The sequence below is a fragment of the Ostrinia nubilalis genome, chromosome 23 (assembly GCF_963855985.1).
Source record: "Ostrinia nubilalis chromosome 23, ilOstNubi1.1, whole genome shotgun sequence".
In the NCBI taxonomy this organism is placed as follows: Eukaryota; Metazoa; Arthropoda; class Insecta; order Lepidoptera; family Crambidae; genus Ostrinia; species Ostrinia nubilalis.
In genome coordinates, this window is record NC_087110.1 from 3,357,162 (window position 1) to 3,376,777 (window position 19,616).

Below are 19,616 nucleotides of genomic sequence, written 5' to 3' on the forward strand. Positions count from 1 at the left end.
AGCTGTGAATCGGAACATGCGGAATTTGGAGCACCATGTAGATACCTACTAGGTAGGTACTGCTTATAATATGCATAAGTGCCACTTGTGGTCTAAACTGAATAAATATTTTTGATTTTTATTTTGATTTTTGATTTTATGTGATGTTAGGAGATCTATAGACTTTCAATTGTTTTATTGGAAGGTCAACGATGAATATTACTTTTCGGCGGTCGGTCTTATGATGGTTTGCAACGGACTAAGTAAGCGCCGACAGATCGAATCCCGGTAGGGACAAAATGTTTGTGTTAAGCACTGGCTGATCAATCTAGAAATCATTATGAGTGAGAGTGAGAGGCCAGACCAGCAGCGTTGCCAGTTTTTTTTTTTCGCCAAGTCGGGACTTTGGTACTTTTTGAGTGAAAATAGCGGGATTCTTCCGTCAGAAGCGGGACATAGTAAAAAAACGTATATAATCAGAGGTTTTCAAATATTTATCCTTTTATTTGACTTAAAATTATAGATAGCAAAAGTAGCCATAGAAAATGTATTTTAACAAAAAAATAATATTTTAAATCAGATTTACTCTATCGTTAAATTCGTCTTTAGAATAAAAAAATAAAAAAAAATCGAAATAAAAAAAATATTCTTTAGAATAATATGGCGTTTCAAACAATAGTCTGGTGAAGTGAGTGTCTCTCTCCGAAAAGCGGGACAGAGCCTGTCCCGCGCGGGACAATTAAATTTGATTTAAAAATCGGGACGTCTGGCAACGCTGGGCCAGACGTACTTAAGTTCAGCTGTGAAAGTCCTGTGAGTAAAATAATATGTTCCTTGGTCCTGTGGCTTAAATGATGATGATGAGAAGCTTGAAAAATACAATACCCAAGTATGACAGAGTATTTTAAAGAGACTTTATTATAACATATTAATAAATATTATTTTTTAGATTTTTTTATTTCTGCGAAATAAACTAATATCTTACACCAGTGCCATCTATAACTTGTTAGTACAATGAATCGTAACGGGTGCGAGCGCCATCTATTCAACGTCGATTGTAACTTCTTAAAGAAAATGAAAATTTCTTGCATTTTGACATTTTTGTGCTCTTCGTGAAAATACTTGGGTTGCCACAGTGAAAATATTATTATTTCTAAATGAGAGAGGCTTAATACAAATTTCGTTATTATTTAATAAAAATACGATTAAATGTCCTAAATAAAATTCCTGTTATTATTTAATATCGATATAATTACTAAAAATACTATGCAGATAAGTGCACATCTAATTTTTCCTGTCAAAAAATGCATTGACTAAAAAATAAAAAAAAGTATTTTCAATCAAATTGATCAAAGGGCGGGAAATTTGCAAAATATTATAAAGTGTTTGTTTTAATATTTTACCTGAATTCCAGTAAGTAATCATACAATTCAATCAATTTTATCAAGTACAAAATCAGTTTCGTATTTTGCCTCTCGTTTATTTGACAGCAACACTGTAGTTGTAGCACGTACAATTTTATACATACACATGTAGGTCATAGAAAAAATGGCTTAGCACCAAAAGCTCGTATGTATCGTGGCAAGGAATAACTTTTAATTTAAATGGCCTTCAGTGATCTATGTCACATAGGTAATACGTACAAAACCGTCGAAAATGAATCTGATCAGGTAAGTGGTGAAGTGTTGTGAAAACTTGCCATTTTACATGGGTGTAGTAAATGTCTTGAGCTGTCAATTTGACCCAAAATCCGGGAAAAATCTCAGCGAATCTATTGAAATGTGTTTGTTATTAACATTCGCGTGAGTTGGTGGTGTTGTTTGGATAAAACATGGATAAATAGTGCTGTTTAGTTAGTGTCGATGTGTTTTTTGCCCTCGAGTTTGGACGATGACATCTGAAGAATGCACACAATATTTTTAGAATTATGTAGTTTGCACGTTAGAGGACAAAATAACAAGGTAATGTAATAATCTATTTAACTATTACACAATGCTGGTGAATATTACAACATTCTTATTGGAATTTTACTGAGATCTTGTTAGGTAATGCCACTTCTCAATATGCTTAATTTTGTTCCTACTTTCTCTGTAATTTTGTTTATGAGACATGTCCTTCACTGCTGAGGTTAGAAGCAGGTGCAAAAGTTACCTAATTTCCATTCACTCAGAAATGAGACTCTAATGTAGCTATTAATAATATTCACAATAAACAGCACTTACTTATTGTTTTTGTACCATGTATGTGACAAAATGTCACCAATGCCCCATTTCTAATTCTGATGTTATAATAATAGGTAATAAAATAATAATAATAAAATAAAATAAAAAGCTTTTATTTCCACAAGTTTACAATTTTATAAATTAAGTTAGAAGCATTTGTCTTCACTCTTGTGGCACCCCTGTATGGGCAAAAGCCTCCTCCATTCCGCTCCAATTCTTCCTGTCCTGGGATAGGTCGAGCCAATTTTCTCCCGCTACTCTCATTATATCATCAGCCCACCTTTCTTTGGGTCTCCCAACATTCCTCTTCCCCTTCGGTCCCTTCCATTCTGTTGATGTTATAGTCCATCTTCTATCTTTGTACCTTGCTAGGTGTCCAGCCCACTGCCATTTTAGTTTTAAAGCTTTTTGGAGGGCATCTGTTAGTTTTGTTTGTTGTCTAATTTTGTTGTTTCTGATTTTTTGAATTTTTCTTATTTTCAGAATGGTAATAGGTACCAATTTAAATATTCCCAGTGTTAGATTTAGCAAAAGTTATACGTAAATGCATAAATTCAAATGACCTTGTGTATATTTCACTATTAATCAATGTTTGTGTTGTCTCAATATGTCATTTACAACTAAGTCTTTCCCATTATTGTTTATTGCACACCTCAATGGCGGTTTATCCACTTTTTTGTACACATTGCTAGACAATACATCAATAATTGACATTTTAGTAACTCAGTAGGTACATCCATTTTGTGGTCAAACATTTGACTTCTATTGAGATTATGCTAGAATACATTATTATTTGTGATTGCAGTGCATTATCTTTTGGATTTGCAATTTTTCCTAGTAGCTGAATAATAATAACCCGCATATTGCTAAATTCAAGATATTTTGACAAATTGAAGAAGGCCATTACGGCTAGCTATGTTTGTGTCTGTGGCTCTGCACTTCCTAATTTAGCATTATGGTAGTATTGTTATGGAAAGCCTTCTCCAGTGGGGCCAACTCTCAGGCTATAATTTTCTGGAGCGATTGATTTTATAAAATTTAACCACAAAGTATTTATAACTTGAGAATAAAACTAAGTATTAGGAGCCCATCTTGTTACTGATTGGTGTATAGCATATTACAGCATTTCTTATTTTAGTTATTCTTCATGCTTCACAAAAATGTGTACAAATGGCATTTATATTACAAGCAATGTTTTGTTGTGTTCGTTTGAATCAACTCTTTGAAAGTGCAATCTTGCAATCAGTTGTCGCGATGGCATCGTGTTATTGACCTATCAATAACAATTGGACGCAACATTTTAGCATACAAGAGCACAAAGTTGCAGTCACAATTGTTATTCATAACTCAATCTACATATTATACATGCAAAATTCACGAATCACTTGCTATTTATAACGTCCTGGTTAAAATTAACATAAGCACATTCTTCATAATTAATTTATCTGTTACATTCTAGGAAAACTAGGGGAATCTAAAAATATCTTGTGTATTTTTAAGTGCCAAAAATGTAGGATAAAATATTCTATTCCTCATTTTACTATGATGCATTAGATTATGTATAAAGATAAGTATTCAGCAGCACTTGGCTTTATTAATTTATTCATTTACTGAGGACTAACCGGTCAACATGGAAGTCATTGGAGGAGGCCTATGATCAGCAGTGGACGTCCTAGGGCTGATTACCAGATATCATTATGTGTTGGCTGGGCAAAAAACACTTATTTCTTTTTGCACTTTCTGTTGCCAGGCTAAACATGACTTTTTATAAGTGCACCAAATGATGTCATACTTGTTGTGAGAAATACCAGTTGTTAGTAATGAGATTAGCACCTTAAATTGTTGATATTAGATAACATGTTTATGTCATATCCCTATTTGAATATTTTTCATTCATTGTAATCACAAAGGATTGTAAGGTGATCGTATCATTAAGGTCACCTTTTCACTTGTTAATGAAATAGCTTATCCGGTTGAGCAAGATATTAGATACCTCTAGCTTTTACTAAGAAAATCATATTGAATGATCCTTTCATTAGTTAGATATTAAGAGGCTATGATATTATTTGTGTCTTTGCTTAGTTCGTTCGTTCGTTTCAGCCAAATGACGTCCACTGCTGGACAAAGGCCTCCTCCAAGGTTTTCCACAATGAACAGTCTTTGCTTATTAGGATAATATTTAATGGGGTGTTAAAAGGCTAGACAGTTTGTATCAAAGTTCTATCTTTTTGAAGTTATCTATCCCATGCCAATTTCCAAAAGTTAGTTTAATAATGTAAGTTTGTTTGCCAACCAGCAGAAGTATCCTCCAACTTTTATGTTCCCTATCTGTGTTTTGCAAGTTATGTCGGCTTCCACTCGATTACGTGGTTTGCGAAAAATTCTTAAATAAAACCTGAATATTCCTGAAAAATCACTTTCGATGTCATCCTCTTAAAATCTTTTTTTGTTAATTCTTTCCAGTCGGAACGCATTATGGAGGAAAACTCGATGGTCCGTGATCTCATCACAAAGATTCTCGACGAGACAACACCTACAGAAGGAAGCAGGTCAGCATTCAATCCGTAGCACAGTCGATAGCACATCAGGCTTTACGTTATTGCAAAATAGCGGTTATTACAATGGCATAAGATGCCGAATTGTCTTGAAGTGCTGTCGTCTGTACCTGGCGTTCCAAAAAGGGCGTCGGGAACGATTCTCGTCCTATAAACTATAAAAATTTTACTGAAACAGTTATTTTATTCCTTTGCAGCTCAAACCCGGTCCAGGATAAAACGCTAAGCGGTCTACCTGGCCAGTACCCCAAAGCCGACACAAACACCTCATACGTACCACCGTCATACTACCAGAACCTATACAACTATGGCCAAAACGACCAGAACGGCTGTAACTATTTACAAAACGGTTATGGAGGCTCAAACTTCGTCAATTACCCTGAAAGTGACGTCAGCACCTTACTGGGCATCGACCCGTTCCCAGAATCCAACTCTGACGTCACGCCAGAACAGCTCAACCTTCTCCGATTAGCTGCCCAGGAGATTGGCGGCGCCCAATTCTCGAGTCCAAAGTACGACGACAAGTATTACAACTTCTTCGAACCGAGCCAAAGAAACTCGCTACCTGACACGACATACATGAACAACTACAACCGACCGAACAGTTTGAATTTGGATTTGAACTATGGCAGCTACGAAAACCCATTTAATAACCAGCGATTCCCGAACAAATTCGACGGTTACAAAGACCAGAGTCAGGAGGCAGAGTTGCTAAGCTATTTGAACCATTTGAACCTATCGATGGATCGATCGAGAGACGAAAATCCGATCCAAAATAACATGGATTTCAAAATGCCCATGGACGGGCATTACCAAGAAGACTTCAACAAAATGCAGGAGAAAATGTTTTACAATCAAGGCTTCCAGCAACCCCCTCCAAAGAACTTCATTGGGGACAATTTCTACGATATGATGTCTCAAATGAACGAGCGAAGTCCGATCCAGAACTTCGAATATCCGAACCAAAACACGCCGGTTTCGGGGGCCAACAATTTGAATTTTAAACCTAACGGCTTCCATCAGAACGATTTTATGCAAAGACGTGACATTAATCAGATGCCTCGAGAGAATTATCCAGTAAATGGGTTGAATGAGCAGAGAACGAATTTTGAGAACGCTTTGGGCAATAACCAGGCTTTGTTGAGGCAGAATCAGGAATTGGCCAGACAAATGACCATGTTGATGAGGAATCGACCTCCACCTAACCCTTTGAACGTGGATGTCTCTTTCTTGCATGAGAACACTCCTTTCAATCTTGGTGAGTTTATTTGTTTCATTTTAATATTAACATGTAGTTGTGTGTCATGTCATTTAATTAACTTTTTATTTTATGGTTTTAATTCGTCTTTTGACATTAAACCAGTTGTTTACTGTTATTTACGACAGTGTTTTCATTATCATATTCCCTAAAAGAAGTTTAGTATATGTTCTAGTGGATTAATCTAGCGTTTGTTATAGTTTTATATCACAGTCAAGAGTCAATTTTGTAAATTGTATTTGTCACTTTCACTAGTGATAGCATCTAGGGTTAAATGAATAATGTCCGTTTTCACCATAAATCTGTAATTTTTAAGGGGTAGTATTTAAACGAGCGACTGTAAATTTATGTTGTAAGTGTCAAAAATAATTAATGTGGGCTAAAGAATTACTAAGTGAGCGACTGAGTGCGAGTGACGAAAAATCAAAAGAACAGCAACTTACAAAAAAAAAAATTGAGTTCCTTAAAATACAAAATGAGAAGCTTCATAATATTTGAGCGACCTAATATTTGATTGAGTGTCAACGTTAGGTCCTGCATTTTTTTCAATATTTGGCAAATGCTTTTTTTATACTGAGCGGTATTTTTAACTTTAATGAAGTGTTTCGAATGCAAAAACTACTTTGAAAAATACTATTATGAGCCCACATTTAAATAAAAAATGATCTTATGAAATAAATATTTGACGGAACACTATTCTGGTAGCGAAAAAATAAATCATTAAAATTTAAGGGTAGGTAATCAAATGAAACAATGTATTACGAAAAATTAAATAAATTTGTATTTTCTTAAATCGAAAAAACAAAACAAAATAAAATAAGTCGCTTCTGTCAACCCAAAAAAAAGTAATCTTATTAATAAGGTTCATTGATTGGTACCTATGAGGATTGAGGAGCTCTACCTACTCATCGTCACTGTATGATAAGTGCTGGCTTGGACTTAGCGGGCCGGCCTCGTTTTCTTTTTTGTCCAATAGGTATCAGTTTTGCTTCCAGTGGCGGTGTTGTTAGTTTGAGCCGAATTGCTAGACCCAAAACGTGTTTGCATACATATTTTGTTAAAAATTCGGGACAGTCGCCCCGCCCCCATTCGAATTCGCGCGCTGTAACAATCTGTAGTTTTCATTAATAAAGCGTATCAAAATAAAAAACATGAGACCTCAAATATAATATCAGTAACCAATAATCATTAATAAAGCAGCTCACAAAACTTTGCTTAGAATTAACTTTTTTGTAGTTCGTTCAGTAAAACCTCAATTAGAAAAATCTAATGTATCTTCATATTAAAGTTGCCCTCTCTGTATTTCTAGTCGCTCACTTAGTAATTTAGTCGCCCGGATAGTATTTTTATGTCTGAAATGTAATAATCAAAACCCACATTTTGTAAGTTCGTTCTGGATTTTATTATTGATCAATATTCGTCGTTAGTTTGGTTAATTTTTCGCTTACTCAAATTCATACCGCTCAAGGTATTAAAACAGTATGCCATCATCAGTCGCAAAGTTTTTTTTTAGTCGCTCGTTTTATAATTCCCCATTTTTAAGTGCCCTTAGAAAACAAAATGCCTTATAAGTATAACCATAGGGGTTACTTAAAATTAGGGATTGATGGTGAAAACGGGCATGACGAACATAAAGAAACCTACTAACTGTTACTGCTGCAGTCAAATTATACAGGCGACGATTAATTACGTAAATCGACGCATGTTTATGGAAATACTTACATTATATTCTATTTTTATACTTCAATCCTATGTAAATTAATGCACTAATAATATGTATTGTACATAATGCAATAACAACAAATAATGCGCAATTACCGTCATTCAAAAACTCTAGCAAAAAGCTAACTTTCTTTGTTTTATTATGAAAGAAAGAAACAAAGATTTTATTCAACCCACTTTTGTAACTTTCATACATTGAAAGTAAATCCGTCATTAACGTGAATAAGTAACATCAATCGTCTCGAAAAATATTGAATGTGTGACGAACCTACAATAATGCTTTTCCCTGTGACCAGTTCACTCTTGTGACAAATCTATATTTATAAAAGCGAGAGATCATTAATTGACTGACTGGCTCTCTCACTCATCACGAAATCTGAGAAACTAAAGCCTGGTCCGTAAGCACGTTCTCGCACATTCACTGCAGGCGCCCGTCGCACAGTCGCGACAGCAATATACCTAATTATGCGCGAGCGATAAGGATGGGTAGCTTGGGGTCATTGGACAAAATTCTACGTGCTCACGGACCAGGCTTTACAAGTGCTCAAATTTTGCATGGGGGTTCCTTCTAGAACGTAGGTTCTCACTAAGACGGGACTTTGCAAAATTCAATCCCTAAGGGGGTAAAACGGGATCCACTAGTAAACAATAACTCTTTTCAACGGATTACTAACAAGTATATTTCATTTTCCCAGGTCTGGGCGCGTTGTTAGGGCCTAGTCCGCCCGTCCCGCCGCCAGTGTTGCCATCGCCTATGCTCGATTTACCACTTTTGGCGCCGTTTTATGCTATGAGGAATATGAGGTAAGATTTGTATTTATTTTCTGCCTTTCGGACTTTTTAAGGCCTGTGTTCTGGGTCAATCATACTTATCGTAGTTTTTAATTTAAATGGAACGCTTAAAATTTTATATAACCAAACGAAAACCTTCTCTTAAGAACGCCAATAAAGGCCGTAGCACATTTATCAACCCAGAAAGGGATCGTAACCGTATCAACTCGAGGTGATTAGTATTCTTTGTTTGAGTTTCACTCCAACTCCAAAACACTGCAACGCACACTTATCCGCACAGTAACGTAAACGCCTCGCCTCGCGGACAGCGCGCGAAATGCGATGACAGCTCGCAAAAGGCGATACGGTGTTGATTCCTTTCCGAGTTGATATGTCTGCTATGACCTTTAGAAAAATATCCCACTTTATATTTAGTCACTACCAGTACTAGCTCTCTCCTACATTTCCTACATTTATACTTCAGTATTTAATTGAAAACATCTTAAAGATGATACAATGATTGCGTAAACAATATAATGATTGATACCGCATCCCGCACATTAGAATAAATTTAATAAAAATTGGGTCATATTCCAAGTCGATATGGTTTGTTTTGCGTCACAAATAGATATCTGCAAAGTATATCTCAAATTGTGCAATGAATACAAGTGTGATTCAGATTTGGGTAACGTTATTGATATAACTAGCTTTCCGCCCGCGGCTTCGCCCGCGTGGAATTTTGTCTGTCACAGAAAAACTTTATCGCGCGCGTCCCTGTTTCAAAAACCGGGATAAAAACTATCCTATGTTCTTTCCCGGGACTCAAACTATCTCTATGCCAAATTTCATCAAAATCGGTTGCGAGGTTTAAGCGGGAAAGCGTAACAGACAGACAGACAGACAGACAGACAGACAGACAGAGTTACTTTCGCATTTATAATATTAGTTGGGATAAAAATAATAATAATTAATAGTAAGCATTTTACATAAAAAATTGAGGTATTTTTATGTAAAGTTTACATAAATATTAGCTGCTATAAGAACTTCCTACGCTCATTTCAAATTTCGTCCAGTCGATTAAGACCTGCAATTAATATGGAAGTGCATCTAGTAGAGGGCTCAAGTTTCATCATATTCAACCATTGTCAGTCAGAATTTGAGTTATTCACTCCGCTTACCATCCTACTCTTACCTCTTTGAGTGGCGACCACGAGCCGGAAGACGTAGCGTGGGCAGGCCTCCCACTAGGTGGACCGACGATCTGGTGAAGGTCGCGGGAGGTGCCTGGATGCGAGCGGCGCAGGACCGGTCTTTGTGGAAATCCTTGGGGGAGGCCTTTGTCCAGCAGTGGATGTCTTTCGGCTGAAACGAACGAACGAACGAACTCCTTTTACTGTCAAGCTCAACACAATGGCATCTTATGGCATTGTAATACAGGCTATATTACAACAAAATGTATACTCTGATTTACTCTTGACTGCACATAAGACTCCTTATTGTTTACTAAATAAATAATACCATTTCCAGAGGTGCAGCGTCATCATCGAGTATCCTCCACGCTCGCCTCGACGCGTGCTACGAGCAATGGCGTCAATTGGAGCGCGAACGCAAGCGGACCGAGGCTAGGCTAGCCTTAGCTTACCCCGGCCGAGCTGTGTCGTCGTCCAACTCCATACCTGTGCCGAGACTGCCTCCTTGCCCCACTAGAGTGGACAGACTCACTGTGGATATGCTGAGGGAACATACTAAGGTAGGCTACAAATACCTACGCAGGCTAGAAAAGCTAGATTTACTCCTATGTCGAATTCAAGTCACAAATGTCAGAACTTACCTACATGAACTAGTAAAGCTAGGACTTCTTCTGATGTAGATTCTAAAGCTAGCTAGACAGTAGGGCTAGGCTAGCCTTAGCTTACCCCGGGCGAGCTGTGTCGTCGTCCAACTCCATACCTGTGCCGAGACTGCCTCCTTGCCCCACTAGGGTCGATAGACTCACTGTGGATATGCTGAGGGAACATACTAAGGTAGGTCATTTATACGAGCTGTTACCTACGCAGGCTAGAAAAGCTAGACCTACTCTTATGTAGAAGTTAGCTCAGAAATGTCAGGATTACCTACATGGGCTAGAAAATTTAGGATTTCTGATGTAGATTCTAAAGCTAGCTAGACAGTATGGCTAGGCTAGCCTTAGCTTACCCCGGCCGAGCTGTGTCGTCGTCCAACTCCATACCTGTGCCGAGACTGCCCCCTTGCCCCACTAGAGTCGATAGACTCACTGTGGATATGCTGAGGGAACATACTAAGGTAGGCTACAAATACCTACGCAGGCTAGAAAAGCTAGATTTACTCCTATGTCGAATTTAAGGTTAGCTCAGAAATGTCAGGATTACCTACATGGGCTAGAAAATTTAGGATTTCTGATGTAGATTCTAAAGCTAGTTAGACAGTATGGCTAGGCTAGCCTTAGCTTACCCCGGCCGAGCTGTGTCGTCGTCCAACTCCATACCTGTGCCGAGACTGCCTCCTTGCCCCACTAGAGTGGACAGACTCACTGTGGATATGCTGAGGGAACATACTAAGGTAGGTCTAAAAGTACGGTCCAGGTATTACATACACAGGCTAGAAAAACTAGATTTACTCCCATGTCGAATAGACATGTTGACACAACCAATCAGTTGACGTACTTTTTAAATCTGTCAAAACGAAACTCTCCCATAGATTTTGTATGGCACTACAAGCAAGTGACGTCACTATTTTTTCAACTCAATTAAACTACTTTTTTCAATTACAATGCGACTATAATCGTAATTTACATGTAATTTAAAATTAATTCAGTTTTTAAGACCAGAATAAAGTGTCTTTTTAGAAAAGTTGTGATTTCGAATTATTGAGGAATGGTGTCAAATTGTCTATTCAAGTCATAAATGTCAGAACTTACTTACATAAGCTAAAAAAACCAGGACTTATTCTGACGTAGACTCAAAAGCGAGCTTTGCAAGTATGACTAGGCTAGCCTTAGCTTACCCCGGCCGAGCTGTGTCCTCGTCCAACTCCATACCTGTGCCGAGACTGCCTCCTTGCCCCACTAGAGTGGACAGACTCACCGTGGATATGCTGAGGGAACATACTAAGGTAGGCTACAAATAGCTACGCAGGCTAGAAAAGCTAGATTTACTCCCATGTCGAATTCAAGTCATAAATGTCAGAACTTACCTACATGAACTAGTAAAGCTAGGACTTCTTCTGATGTAGATTCTAAAGCTAGTTAGTATGGCTAGGCTAGCCTTAGCTTACTCCGGCCGAGCTGAGTCGTCTTCCAACTCCATACCTGTGCCGAGACTGCCTCCTTGCTCCACTAGAGTCGATAGACTCACTGTGGATATGCTGAGAGAACATACTAAGGTAGGCTATAAATGTTAGATTTTACCTACGCAGGCTAGAAAAGCTAAATTTACTCGGGTATGGAATTCAACTCATATTAAGCTCTTACCTTCAAAGGTTAAAAAAGTTAGGAATTCTTCTGATGTAGATTCTAAAGCTAGTTAGACAGTATGGCTAGGCTAGCCTTAGCTTACCCCGGCCGAGCTGTGTCCTCGTCCAACTCCATACCTGTGCCGAGACTGCCTCCTTGCCCCACTAGGGTCGATAGACTCACTGTGGATATGCTGAGGGAACATACTAAGGTAGGCTACAAATAGCTACGCAGGCTAGAAAAGCTAGATTTACTCCCATGTCGAATTCAAGTCATAAATTTCAGAACTTACCAACATGAACTAGTAAAGCTAGGACTTCTTCTGATGTAGATTGTAAAGCTAGCTCGGTAAGTAAGGCTAAGCTAGCCTTAGCTTACCCCGGCCGAGCTGTGTCGTCATCCAACTCCATACCTGTGCCATATCTTGCCCCACTAGAGTCGATAGACTACGGATATGCTGAGAGAACATACTAAGGTGGGTAAAAGTACGGTCCAGATCTTACCTTCATAGGCTAGAAAAGCTAGATTTACTCCCCTGTCGAATTCAAGTTATAAATGTCAAAACTTACCTACATACGCTAGACAACCTAGGACTAGTTTTGATTTAGAATACAAAAGCTACATTGGCAAGTATCACTGGTGTTTTGTATAATATTGTAATAATAGAAATTCACTCTATAGTTCCAAAATACTGGACTGTCCTGTCGATGACATTGACAGTGGGGCGCCACCGTCAATACCGGATCGCTGGTTCAGATTTTTGCCATGTTGGAAACCATATAGTTGAACGATGGTAGCGCCCCCCTGTCATTGAGTTTGGTGGGACAGTTCAGCGTGGGTCATCTATACAAACAATCTTTTCATTCAACAGGTATTAACCCTAATGGGCAAGATGGAGACACTACGAGCGAGTGTGTGCGTAGCTCAAAACAAGAAGCCAGTTAAATCCGAAGACGCGAAGATCACGGTCCTGAAGCGAGGGCAGGAGAACGTAGCTCATGATAAGGAGAAGGACAGCGGCGTGGACCCGGCCACGTTCGACCCTAGCTCTTGGAAAGACGACGTCAAGAATCTGGCTGAGATGTGAGTTGTACTGTTTGTTATTGTTATTTACAGCCTGTATTTTGCGGTAAATTGTATATTTTGTCTTGAGAAAGACAGTGGGTTATACCCTGCTAAGTTTGACCCTAGCTATTGGAAGGACGACGTCAAGAATCTGGCTGAGATGTGAGTGGCATTTCAACCTTATGTAACCTGCTTTAGATCCTGAGGTTCCGAGTATGATTACCAGTGGGGGCTTGATCTTAGTCCGTCAAGCTACTCAATGTTGTTCCGGCAGTTGAAGGTAGGATATCCAGTTTCTCTGTGGTTGAAGATTCCAGGTGATGCACGCTTCCACCTTCAGCCTGATCATTAGGTAAGATTTCCAATCTTACCTAATTTTAAAAAAGCTTCCTCCCGTCCACCGAGTGACCAGACCGTCGGTCCACCAAGTGACCAGATCGTCGGTCCACCAAGTGACCAGATCGTCGGTCCACCAAGTGACCAGATCGTCGGTCCACCTAGTGACCAGATCGTCGGTCCACCATGTGACCAGATCGTCGGTCCACCAAGTCACCAGATCGTAGGTCCACCAAGTGACCAGATCGTCGGTCCACCAAGTGACTAGATCGTCGGTCCACCAAGTGACCAGATCGTCGGTCCACCAAGTCACCAGAACGTCGGTCCACCAAGTCACCAGAACGTCGGTCCACCAAGTGACCAGAACGTCGGTCCACCAAGTGACCAGACCGTCGGTCCACCAAGTGACCAGATCGTCGGTCCACCAAGTGACCAGATCGTCGGTCACCAAGTGACCAGATCCTCGATCTTCCAAGTGACCAGATCGTCGGTCCACCAAGTGACCAGATCGTCGGTCCACCAAGGGACCAGATCGTCGGTCCACCAAGTGACCAGATCGTCGGTCCACCAAGTGACCAGATCGTCGGTCCACCAAGTGACCAGATCGTCGGTCCACCAAGTGACCAGATCGTCGGTCCACCAAGTGACCAGATCGTCGGTTCACCAAGTGACCAGATCGTCGGTCCACCAAGTGAGAGACCTGCGCTTCTTTCCTCGGTCTTCACAACGACTTTCACCAGGTCGTTGGTCCACCAAGTGATCAGGTCACGAAGATCACGGTCCTGAAGCGAGGGCAGGAGAACGTAGCCCATGATAAGGAGAAGGACAGCGGCGTGGACCCGGCCACGTTCGACCCTAGCTCTTGGAAGGACGACGTCAAGAATCTGGCTGAGATGTGAGTTGTACTGTTTGTTATTGTTATTTACAGGCTGTATTTTGCGGTAAATTGTATATTTTGTCTTGAGAAAGACAGTGGGATATACCCAGCCAAGTTTGACCCTAGCTCTTGGAAGGATGACGTCAAGAATCTGGCTGAGATGTGAGTGGAATTTCTACCTTATGTACCTGCTTTAGATCCTGAGGTTCCGAGTATGATTACCAGTGGGGGCTTGATCTTAGTCCGTCAAGCTACTCAATGTTGTTCCGGCAGTTGAAGGTAGGATATCCAGTTTCTCTGTGGTTGAAGATTCCTGGTGATGCTCGCTTCCACCTTCAGCCTGATCATTAGGTAAGATTTCCAATCTTACCTAATTTTAAAAGCTTCCTCCCGTCCACCAAGTGACCAGATCGTTGGTCCACCAAGTGACCAGATCGTCGGTCCACCAAGGGACCAGATCGTCGGTCCACCAAGTGACCAGATCGTCGGTCCACCAAGTGACCAGATCGTCGGTCCACCAAGTGACCAGATCGTCGGTCCACCAAGTGACCAGATCGTCGGTCCACCAAGTGACCAGATCGTCGGTCCACCAAGTGACCAGATCGTCGGTTCACCAAGTGACCAGATCGTCTGTCCACCAAGTGACCAGAACGTCGGTCCACCAAGTGACCAGAACGTCGGTCCACCAAGTGACCAGATCTTCGATCTACCAAGTGACCAGATCGTCGGTTCACCAAGTGACCAGATCGTCGGTCCACCAAGTGACCAGATCGTTGTCCACCAAGTGACCAGATCGTCGGTCCACCTAGTGACCAGACCGTCGGTCCACCAAGTGACCAGATCGTCGGTCCACCAAGTGACCAGATCGTCGGTCCACCAAGTGACCAGATCGTCGGTCCACCAAGTGACCAGATCGTCGGTCCACCAAGTGACCAGATCGTCGGTCCACCAAGTGACCAGATCGTCGGTCCACCAAGTGACCAGATCGTCGGTCCACCAAGTGACCAGATCGTCGGTCCACCAAGTGACAGATCGTCGGTCCACCAAGTGACCAGATCGTCGGTCCACCAAGTAATCAGATCGTCGGTCCACCAAGTGACCAGATCGTCGGTCCACCAAGTGACCAAATCGTCGGTCCACCAAGTGACCAGATCTTCGATCTACCAAGTGACCAGATCGTCGGTCCACCAAGTGACCAGATCTTCGATCTACCAAGTGACCAGATCGTCGGTTCACCAAGTGACCAGATCGTCGGTTCACCAAGTGACCAGATCGTCGGTCCACCAAGTGACCAGATCGTCGGTTCACCAAGTGACCAGATCGTCGGTCCACCAAGTGAGAGACCTGCGCTTCTTTCCTCGGTCTTCACAACGACTTTCACCAGGTCGTTGGTCCACCAAGTGATCAGGTCACGAAGATCACGGTCCTGAAGCGAGGGCAGGAGAACGTAGCCCATGATAAGGAGAAGGACAGCGGCGTGGACCCGGCCACGTTCGACCCTAGCTCTTGGAAGGACGACGTCAAGAATCTGGCTGAGATGAGTTGTACTGTTTGTTATTGTTATTTACAGGCTGTATTTTGCGGTAAATTGTATATTTTGTCTTGAGAAAGACAGTGGGTTATACCCAGCTAAGTTTGACCCTAGCTCTTGGAAGGACGACGTCAAGAGTCTGGCTGAGATGTGAGTGGAATTTCAACCTTATGTAACCTGCTTTAGGTCCAGAGGTTCCGAGTATGACTATCAGTTGGATCTTAGTCCGTCTAGCTACCCAATGTTGTTCCGGCAGTTGAAGGTAGGATATCCAGTTTCTCTGTGGTCGAAGATTCCAGGTGATGCTCGCTTCCACCTTCGGTTTGATCTTCAGTTTAAGAAAGCTCCTCGTTGTGGATTAAAGAAAGTGTCGTCTATTGCTTAACAAAGGTCTCCCCCGAGGATTTCCACAAAAACTGGTCCTGTGCTACACACATCCAGGAGCTTTCTGTGACCTTCACCGGATCGTCGGTGCACCATGTGACCAGATCGTCGGTCCACCAAGCGGGAGACCTGTCTTTTTTACCCTAGTCGGGTTATATGCGACTCCCTGCCAAAACGCACTTAAACCTGTCGGAGTCCTTCAAAGAAATAACTAGCCAAGATATTACCAGTAGTCAGTAGTGTCCCTATGGCACCTGTTGGTCTCAGAACCCTCTATCTATCTAACACTAGATCGAACCCGCTAAAGACTGATATATCTATATTCAGCCTTTAGTTAGGGGGTTCGACTTCGAACATAGGCCTCGTCTTCAACCCTCCACCGACTTCTGTCCCTGGCCACTTGCATCCAGTTTACTCCAGCCTGCTGCCGGATGTCGTCTGTCTACCGTTTAGGCGGCTCAGAATCCTAAAATGTTTAATGTTTGTTACAGCGCACCGCATAGCGAGGTAGAAAGCGCTATGCTATCATGGCGTAGTGCCGTGGGAGCAGTGCAAGCCGCGCGTCGTCGCGAATTATCGCCGCATCACGCGCGATACATGCGTTCTGACCGTGAGTACCTAGCTTCTAGTTTCTATGTCAGTGGGGCAGATTGATGGAAGGAGTCCAATCTTTTCGGGGGGGTTAGAGGGAGGGCAATCTGGTCTGGGGGGGATACAAAAGACAATGCCGGAAATTGGCGTCTTTTTTTTTTCGCGCGGCCATCGACCAAACCTTGTTTTTTGATTACAAAATAGTGTAATAAACCAAACTTACTATGACATGTATACCTCTAAACTCGGTCTGAACTGAGTTACGAGCATTAGAAGTTTGTTGATTTTAAATACTAGATTTGCTTTTTACGCGCAAGTTTTGTATGAAACTGCAACAAAATATGTGACATTGTATGTGTAAACAAACAATACCATCCATTAAAGGCTCCAGACATCAGTGTGGAGTAGAATCAGCGCATTAAAAAAATAGCGGAATATTTAAATGAAATGATTGGGTGCTTTTTTGGCACAAAATCACCTTTTGTTGTTTTTTTGTGAGTCCTAGCTTCTGTCAGGGGGAAAGATTGATGGAGAGAATCCAGTTTAGGGGCAATTTGGGGGGAGGGAAGGCAATTTGGTATGGGGGGTGCAGATTGACAGAGTAAATGTGATGAGTGGGTGCTTTGGCACAATCTTTTTTTTTTAATTAGCCTCCTTTAGCCCCTCGTACTAAGCTAAATATCTTGTGTCACAAGTGGTCTCACCACAATTATAGTCAATCGTCAGCTAGGTTCAAAGATTCGAACCCACGTTCCTCGGATAACGAGTCGGCCAATCCGACCCCTTTGCCGTTTGGCTATCGTAGCTTATGTTTGTTGTTTTATTTATTCTGTTGGGGCAAAGAAATATTTTTGTTTATAAACAAATTAATACTATGTTGCACTATCAAATGCAATTGACGCGCCTCTATGCCAGGGTTTTTATGTTCCTGGTCAGGCTATAATATGTTTATTTATGCCCGTTTCCACCATCAATCCCTAAATGTTAAGTGACCCCTAATAACAGGAATTTTGCTTTCAAAGGGGTCACTTAAAAATTAGGGATTGATGGTGAATACAGGCATAATACTACTACATTAAGAATATAACACTAATACCTAAATTTGTCTACCAGCAGCGATCCTCCAACTGGCAGAAGCTGTGAAGCAACTCGGCGTGTGCGCTCGGCGCGCGCGCTGCGCCATGTGGTGCGACCTCACCCTCACCGTGGCGCTGGCGCCCGCGCCCGCCCGCCCGCACCGAGCCAAGGTCAGTGGCTTGACCAAACTGGACCCTACAGCCTCGGCAATAGAGGCTAGAGTCCCTAGCGCCTCGGCAATAGAGGCTAGAGTCCCCGGAGCGTGTTAGGTCCTCCAAGTGACGGAAGCAAACTCAATGGTGAGAGTAGCTTAGCGAAGCTAGACTCAACCCATATTAACAAAAGCTAGATCCCCAAGTGTCTTAGGGCCTCTAATTGGCTAGCTTAGCGAAGCTAGACTACAGCCCTAGTAACAAACGCTAGATCCCCAAGTGTCTCAAGTTACTACGATCCTCCAACAAGCTCAGTGGCGACAGTAGCTTATCAAAACTGGACCCTACACCCCCAGTAATAAAGGCTAGAGTCCCTTGTTGTGTCGCCTCGTGCCTGCGATCCTCCAACTAGCAGAAGCTGTGAAGCAACTCGGCGTGTGCGCTCGGCGCGCGCGCTGCGCCATGTGGTGCGACCTCACCCTCACCGTGGCGCTGGCGCCCGCGCCCGCCCGCCCGCACCGAGCCAAGGTCAGTGGCTTGACGAGACTGGACCCTACAGCCTCGGCAATAGAGGCTAGAGTCCCTAGCGCCTCAGCAATAGAGGCTGGAGTCCCGGAGCGTGTTCTAAGATGCTCCAACTGATGGAAGCAAGCTGCGAGGCGAAAGTAGCTTAGCGAAGCTAGACTCTTAGAGCCATATCAGCAAAGGCTATCTCCAAGTGTGTTAAGTTACTACGATCCTCCCAGCAAGGTCAGAGGCGACAGTAGCTTAGCGAAGCTAGACTCTTAGAGCCATATCAGCAAAGGCTATCTCCAAGTGTCTTAAGTTACTACGATCCTCCCAGCAAGGTCAGTGGCGACAGTAGCTTAGCGAAGCTAGACTCTTAGAGCCATATCAGCAAAGGCTATCTCCAAGTGTCTTAAGTTACTACGATCCTCCCAGCAAGGTCAGTGGCGACAGTAGCTTAGCGAAGCTAGACTCTTAGAGCCATATCAGCAAAGGCTATCTCCAAGTGTCTTAAGTTACTACGATCCTCCCAGCAAGGTCAGGTCAGCGGTGACAGTAGCTTAGCGAAGCTAGACTCTTAGAGCTATTAGCAAAAGCTATCCCCAAGTGTCTTACTAAGATCCTCCAACTGACGGAAGCAAAGTCAGTGACCAGAGTAGCTTAGCGAAGCTTGACTCTACAGCCCTAGTAACAGAAGCTAGCTCCCCAAGTGTCTTAAGTTACTACGACCCTCCCAGCAAAGTCAGTGGCGACAGTAGCTTAGCGAAGCTAGACTCTTAGAGCCATATTAGCAAAGGCTATCCCCAAGTGTCTTACTACGATCCTCCCAGCAAGGTCAGTGGCGACAGTAGCTTATCAAAACTAGACCCTACACCCCCAGTAGTAAAGGCTAGAGTCCCCGATCATGTCGCCTCGTCCCTGCGATCCTCCAACTAGCAGAAGCTGTGAAGCAACTCGGCGTGTGCGCTCGGCGCGCGCGCTGCGCCATGTGGTGCGACCTCACCCTCACCGTGGCGCTGGCGCCCGCGCCCGCCCGCCCGCGCCCGCCCGCCCGCACCGAGCCAAGGTCAGTGGCTTGACCAAACTGGACCCTGCAGCCTCGGCAATAGAGGCTAGA

General features: G+C 42.4%; 1 protein-coding gene across 1 annotated transcript; it reads left to right on the forward strand.

Moving 5' to 3' along the window:
* The first annotated feature begins 1,520 nt into the window (after nt 1-1,520).
* LOC135083200 (uncharacterized) lies at nt 1,521-19,578 on the forward strand. The gene is made up of 11 exons (XM_063977934.1): nt 1,521-1,649; nt 4,665-4,750; nt 4,954-6,014; nt 8,432-8,540; nt 10,035-10,257; nt 10,947-11,087; nt 12,851-13,062; nt 16,664-16,782; nt 17,880-18,010; nt 18,362-18,520; nt 19,393-19,578. Exons 1-11 carry the CDS (start codon nt 1,584-1,586, stop codon nt 19,576-19,578), a joined length of 2,493 nt encoding a protein of 830 aa, XP_063834004.1. The 5' UTR covers nt 1,521-1,583.
* Nucleotides 19,579-19,616: the final 38 nt, after the last annotated feature.